The sequence below is a fragment of the Pimephales promelas genome, chromosome 6 (genome assembly GCF_988280905.1).
Source record: "Pimephales promelas chromosome 6, fPimPro1.hap1.1, whole genome shotgun sequence".
Taxonomy (NCBI): Eukaryota; Metazoa; Chordata; class Actinopteri; order Cypriniformes; family Leuciscidae; genus Pimephales; species Pimephales promelas.
This window is the reverse complement of record NC_142774.1, coordinates 8,823,254-8,830,226: the sequence shown is the minus strand read 5'-3', so window position 1 is coordinate 8,830,226 and position 6,973 is coordinate 8,823,254. Positions and strand designations below refer to the sequence as shown.

General features: G+C 34.0%; 1 protein-coding gene across 1 annotated transcript; it reads left to right on the top strand.

Moving 5' to 3' along the window:
• The first annotated feature begins 4,492 nt into the window (after window positions 1–4,492).
• Window positions 4,493–6,343, top strand: LOC148978493 (uncharacterized). Its single transcript, XM_089132839.1, has 3 exons — window positions 4,493–4,635; window positions 5,807–5,923; window positions 6,018–6,343. The coding sequence occupies exons 1-3, from the start codon at window positions 4,590–4,592 to the stop codon at window positions 6,131–6,133; spliced, it is 279 nt and encodes a 92-aa protein (XP_088988965.1). The 5' UTR covers window positions 4,493–4,589; the 3' UTR covers window positions 6,134–6,343.
• Window positions 6,344–6,973: the final 630 nt, after the last annotated feature.

Genomic DNA, 6,973 nt, shown 5'->3' with positions numbered 1-6,973 from the left:
TCATTTATTTGAGAGTAGGCATGGTAAAAAATGGTCACAATGGGCGACAATTGAAAGTGAATGGGAGTGACTGAAAATAACAGAAGAATTTAGTTTTCAGGAGCATGTTCATTATTTTCATGTACACATATGAGCATGTGTGCTTGCAAACATCGAGCCCTTGGACCTGTGCATGTATCGATACATTTACACGCTACCCAGACACACACACACACACGTTAAAACACACAAACTTTGAGTATTACACACATTCTTTTCCACAGAGAGAAATTTGATTCTACCCTAACCTGCATCTAATATACATTTATCCATCTGACATTACCACACACACACACACACACACACACACAAACACAAACTGGCCGTGACTGCAGTGATCCGGCTTCAAAATAATCTTTCTTTCATGTTCTTGTTTCATCACAGCTTCCAGAAAAAATATTATGACATTTTGTTTTGGAACTGTGAGGTTCTCACCATAGACAGTGGTTCTCACACAGAACTAGACAATATTTACAAATATACATCATGTGATAGCACAGGCATATATAAATGCCTCACAGCACCTTGCTTGTCATTCATTTGTGGCAGCACAATGGCAAAGCAGCTCTCTGCACATGATGTTATTCATCAGATTTTTGACTCAGAAAATAGTGGGGAGGATCATTTCTCTCTGGAAAAGAATGTGTGTAATACTCAAAAAAGCTTGTGTGTTTTAACGTGTGTGTGTGTGTGTGTCTGGGTAGCGTGTAAATGTATCGATACATGCGCAGGTCCAAGGGCTCGATGTTTGCAAGCACACATGCTCATATGTGTACATGAAAATAATGAACATGCTCCTGAAAACTAAATTGTTCTGTTATTTTCAGTCTCTCCCATTCACTTTCAATGGTCGCCCATTGTGACCATTTTTTACCATGCCTACTCTCAAATAAATGAGGCCCCCGATTAATCAGATGCAAACAGAAATGTAAAACCAGTCCTAATTGAAAGAGAACAAGTTGACAAAAAGATTGAATCCAAGATTGGGTGAAAATATGGTATAATGAGTGATTTATAAGCTATTTTTTATAGGCTGGTCATTTTTGACCGGGAACACCACAAGTGTGACTATGTTCCATATTTTTTACAAAACAAAAGTTTCAAAACAAAATTCCTGGTAAAACATTAGAGTAGACTAGTGTGATGAACAGTAGCCATTTTTTTCAATTTTTTTTTTCATATTTCCAAATTTACTTATAAATTATTTATTTTTTACTCAAAAAATGAGATGCCTACTCTCAGACAAACGAGGCCCACGATTAATCAGATGCAAACATAAATATAAAACCAGTCCTAATTGAAAGAGAACAAGTTGACAAAAAGATTGAATCCAAGATTGGGTGAAAATATGGTATAATGAGTGATTTATAAGCTATTTTGTATAGACCGGTCATTTTTGACCGGGAACACCACAAGTGTGACTATGTTCCATATTTTTTACAAAACAAAAGTTTCAAAACAAAATTCCTGGTGAAACATTAAAGTAGACTAGTGTGATGAACAGTAGCCATTTTTTTCCAAAAAAAAAATCATATTTCCAAATTTACTCATAAATTATTATTTTTTTTACTCAAAAAATGAGATGCCTACTCTCAGACAAACGAGGCTCACGATTAATCAGATGCAAACAGAAATATAAAACCAGTCCTAATTGAAAGAGAACAAGTTGACAAAAAGATTGAATCCAAGATTGGGTGAAAATATGGTATAATGAGTGATTTATAAGTTATTTTTTATGGGCCGGTCATTTTTGACCGGGAACACATCAAGTGTTATAGGGTTTTGAACACCACATGAGGGTTAACTAATGATTTGTAGTAATATATTTTTGAGTTGTGTTTGGGATCTTGTGAGATACTTTCAGCAGCACTTAGAGATTGATGTCATGTAGCACTACGGCCTTTTTCAAACGTTCATAAGCTTTATTTGAATATGTTTTATGTACATCTTTGCATATTTATCTATTGCTGTTAGCAGTCACGTTGCTTCAAGGATTTCCTCAGCATGTAAAGAAACACCTTCCTCAGTGACTCATACTTGAGACGAATATGAGATGAAAGGGAAAAAGGAGAAATAACAAATGTGAACTGTTAGTAGCCATTAGAGTCAATCAACAGCCACCGAACACATGAAACAGGTTTTGTTTTGGGTTTTGTTTTTGTTCTGTCTTGTTTTATTTTGGGTTATGTTTGGTTCTGTTTTATTTGGGGTAGGGGGGTTTGTTCTGTTTTATTTGGGGTAGGGGGTTGTTTTGTTTTGGGGTTTTTGTTCTGTTTTATCTTGTTTTGTTTTGGGTTTCATTTGGTTCTGTTTTATTTGGGGGAGGGGGTTGTTTTGTTTTGGGCTTTTTGTTCTGTTTTATCTTGTTATGGATTTTGTTTGGTTCTGTTTTATTTGGGGGAGGGGTTTGTTTTGTTTGGGGGGTTTTGTTCTGTTTTATCTTGTTTTGTTTTGGGTTTTGTTTGGTTCTGTTTTATTTGGGGGAGGGGGATGTTTTGTTTTGGGGTTTTGTTCTGTTTTATCTTGTTTTGTTTTGGGTTTTGTTTGGTTCTGTTTTATTTGGGGGAGGGGGATGTTTTGTTTTGGGGTTTTCTTCTGTTTTATCTTGTTTTGTTTTGGGTTTTGTTTGGTTCTGTTTTTTGGGGGAGGGGTTTGTTTTATTTCGGGTTTTTGTTCTGTTTTATCTTGTTTTGTTTTGGGTTTTGATGGGGTTTTTTTTGGGAGGGGTTTGTTTTATTTGGGGGTTTTGTTCTGTTTTATCTTGTTTTGTTTTGGGTTTTGTTTGGTTCTGTTTTATTTGGGGGATGGGTTTGTTTTATTTGGGGTTTTTGATCTGTTTTATCTTGTTTTGTTTTGGGTTTTGTTTGTTTCTGTTTTATTTGGGGGAGGGGTTTGTTTTATTTGGGGGTTTTGTTCTGTTTTATCTTGTTTTGTTTTGGGTTTTGTTTGTTTCTGTTTTATTTGGGGGAGGGGTTTGTTTTATTTGGGGGTTTTGTTCTGTTTTATCTTGTTTTGTTTTGGGTTTTGTTTTATTTGGGAGGGGTTGGGGTTTTGTTCTGTTTTATCTTGTTTTGGGTTTTGTTTGTTTCTGTTTTATTTGGGGGAGGGGGTTGTTTTCTTTTGGGATTTTTGTTCTGTTTTATCTTGTTTTGTTATGGGTTTTGTTTGGTTCTGTTCTGTTTGTTTTTTGTTTTGTTTTTTTTGTTTTTTTTTTTTTGTTAAAAAACAAGACAAAAGAGGAATGTTTTGTTTTTGTTTTTCTTCTCCCATACCTGTATTCTGAACGTCTCTTCTTGTTCATACTGATGTTGGTTCTGTCGCTTATGTGTTCTGGTTCAGAGAAGTCACCTGATACTGTACTGTATTGAATAAAGTGTAAGTTACCCTCCATCACACTGCTTCTTCTCTCTTTATTGCTAAATATCTTTTTTCTTTACTAAACACCTTATCCCACACAGGATAGGGGTAATTTCTGAACGATAGAGACACCCCAAAAGACAGCATGTTATTTCACTCTCGTGTTGTTCCAAAGACTCTATTTCTTCTGCAGAACTCAATTTATATTTAAACACCCTTTAAAATAAAGTGATTTCATTACTAATTCTCGAAAATGTATTAATTATTGAATCATGTTTTCTTAAACTATCTAGTATATTGTTATATGTCAGATTTTATCTAATGTATTCAGAATTTCCCAACTTTAACAGTTTAAGTAACATAATGTGTTCACATGTCAGCCTATATTCTTTTGTTTGCCAAATGATGAAAATAGTACAAATGTTGCAGGACTGCCTCTGTATGACCTTGGCAGAGTAAATGATGCTGATAAACATGAATTACACCAGACTTTGAAGTCTTAGGTCATCACCTATCATCAAGTAATGATGCCTTGAAAAGAAATGTAACAATGTAAAATAAAATGTTCCACAGTGTTCAGAACATGCATGCCACAGCATAAAGCAATAAACTGCCTAATATATTGAAAAGAAAATACACATTTTAAGGCAAAACATTGGCTAAAATGTCATTCATGAATAAGAAATATTTCTGTTCTATTGCTAATGTTGTTGTTACTGTTGTTACTGACCAGCCAGCGGTCCCCACAAGGGTAATGGGTTAATAAACATACTATTATATATTTTTGAAAATGTAGAAAAAAATTAAGTTTCATGTGATGGGTAGGGTTAGTGCAAGGAGACAGAATATACAGTTTGTACAGTATAAAAAACATGAAGTGTCCCCAAAAAGATATTTAACCAGACTGTGTCTGTGTGATAATAATTTACAGTATGCATATATATATTTCAGATAATTTTTTTTACCCATTTAACGATCGCAGTAGCAAATACCTCCCACTTACTGTTTAAAAGTGTATCAGTGCTTGTGGCATCTAAAGAGCGAGAAACGTCCCTCAGCAGTCGTCTAGCTGGTAAGACTGACATTTGTCCCGCTTATTTTCCATATTGTGTTATCAAAACTGAACCAGTTTCATATTTATCCTGTAATTATCTTTTACAATTTGCTGCCAGATATCCAGGTTGCAGTGAGAAATGAAGCAGTTTTGTGCTGTTTGCATCCTAATGATACTCATGGTAAGCCTGTTTGTTTTTCAAATTATTATATCTGGTCTGATTGTTCAAATGTCTTTCACACATTTTTGGTATGTACAAATTCTGCTATCACTATTGGTTGTTCAGCATTGGTGTTAACGCATTAAAGGTAACGTGAGTTATTTAATCGGATTACTTTTTTTCAAGTTACTAGTAATCCATTAGGCCTACTTTTAAATTTACAACAAAATATCTGAATTGCTTTTTCAAATAAGTAACTTTGTTTTCCAATTCATTGACTGACAGCTCTTTTTGAGAAAAATAGAACTTTTTGTTGTATTTTGTTATTAAAATACAAACATCAAGCCCAACCCATGTGGGTGAAAGTAACACAACGCATTACTTTCCATAAAGAGTAACTAAGTAATGCGATTAGTTACTTTATAGGGAATAATGCAATATTGTAAAGCATTACTTTTCAAAGTAACTTTCCCCAACACTGCATCTCAGTGTCATTAAAGGAGTAGTTCACTTAAAAAAAAAAAAACTTTTGCTGATAATTTATTCACCCCCATGTCATCCAAGATGTCCATGTTATTCTTTCTTCAGTTGAAAAGAAATTAAGGTTTTTGATGAAACCATTCCAGGATTTTCTCCATATAATGGACTTCAATGGGAACCAAACGGTTCAAGGTCCAAATGAGAGTTTCAGTGCAGCTTCAAAGGGCTTTAAACGACACCAGACAATGAATAAGGGTCTTATCTAGCGAAACGATCGGTCATTTAAAAATAAATAAAAAAGTTTACGTTTTATAAGCTCAAATGCTCGCCTTGCTCTTTCTGTGATGAGTGTTTGTGACTCTCCTGTTCGAACTCGTTCATCAAAATGAACAAATCTTTTTTTGAGTCATGACTCGAAGGGTCCTAGATAAGACCCTTATTCCTCGTCTGGTGCCCTTTGAAGCTGCACTGAAACTCACATTTGGACCTTAACCCGTTTGGTTCCCAATGAAGTCCATTATATGGAGAAAATCCTGGAATGTTGTTTGAAAGAAAACCTTAATTTCTTTTCAACTGAAGAAAGAAAGACGTGGACATCTTGGATGACATGGGGGTGAGTTAAGTATCAGCAAAAGTTTTTTCAAAAGTTTAAAAACTACTCCTTTAATGATAATCAATAATAGATATTTTTTCCTTGTCTCTTTTTTCTGTCCCAGATCTTGTTTGCTTGTCTTTCAGGGCAACGGCGTTGCGTTGTAACCTGTGTGTTTCCAAAGGGCTTGGGAATCCCTGCACTCCATCAGTCCAGACATGTCTGCCACACGTCACCAATCAAATTCAAGCAGGGTTTAATGGGTGAGCTCAGCCATCATCACGACTCGTAAAAACGGATTTACGGAACCTATTCGAATCCGTTTTTTTTTTTTTTTTTTTTTTTAGTTATTACATTAAACGTTCTTCATCCTCCCTTCATCCGATCCTGTATCAGCATGGCGGCCTGCTGGAACTACATGCATTCTAATGTTGACAACCAAGTTGATTGAACTTAAAAATTGAAGGCAGCAACTTTAATTTTTTTTTACAATGAATCATCAGTTTTATAAGTTATAACAACATGATTTAACATTGCTTTAACTCATCAAAAAAGTTAAGCAATTTTCTACTATTTTTATAAGTTATACAAGAGATTTATCTCATGGTTTAGGTTGAATTAGGTTTAATTTAAGTTGATTTGACTTAAACAGCCAAGTTGATTGTACTTAAATTGAAGGCAGCAACTTTTTTTTTTTACATTAGTCATTTGAATTATAAGTTTTATACAGTCTATCTGAATAATGTGTCAAATGATGATAAAGTGTCTGCTATATCGTAATGACTGTTTCCGATGGCTCCATCTACTGGACACTAGCCAAAGGACACGTGCCAGAGGATGGAGCTTTTCCGTAAACGATCCTCAAAAATAAAAATAAATTAATTAAAAAAAAAATTAAAGGTTCTGCAAAATTTCCTCAAAATAATAACATATTTATATGTTATTTCGTTATTATTATTTTATTCATCAAATACTTGTGGTAAGAATACATCGTGTAAATGTGACACGTAATTTTAATAAAAAAATAGCCTACTTAATTTAAACAGTTAAGGTTTAAGTTAATGACTAACTTGAGTGGATCCACTCTGGTTTGCTATATTAACAACTGATGAAAATTTGTTTGACTGACTAAATGGATGGAGAGGATTTGGAATTGAAGCAAACATGACGCAGAAGAATACAAATTCATTGAAATGGAAATTCATTATTATTAGCCTATTATTATATAATTATTATACCAAAAGCAAAGTTTGTGAAACTTTAAGAAAGAAAATGTTTCAAAACTTGAAGT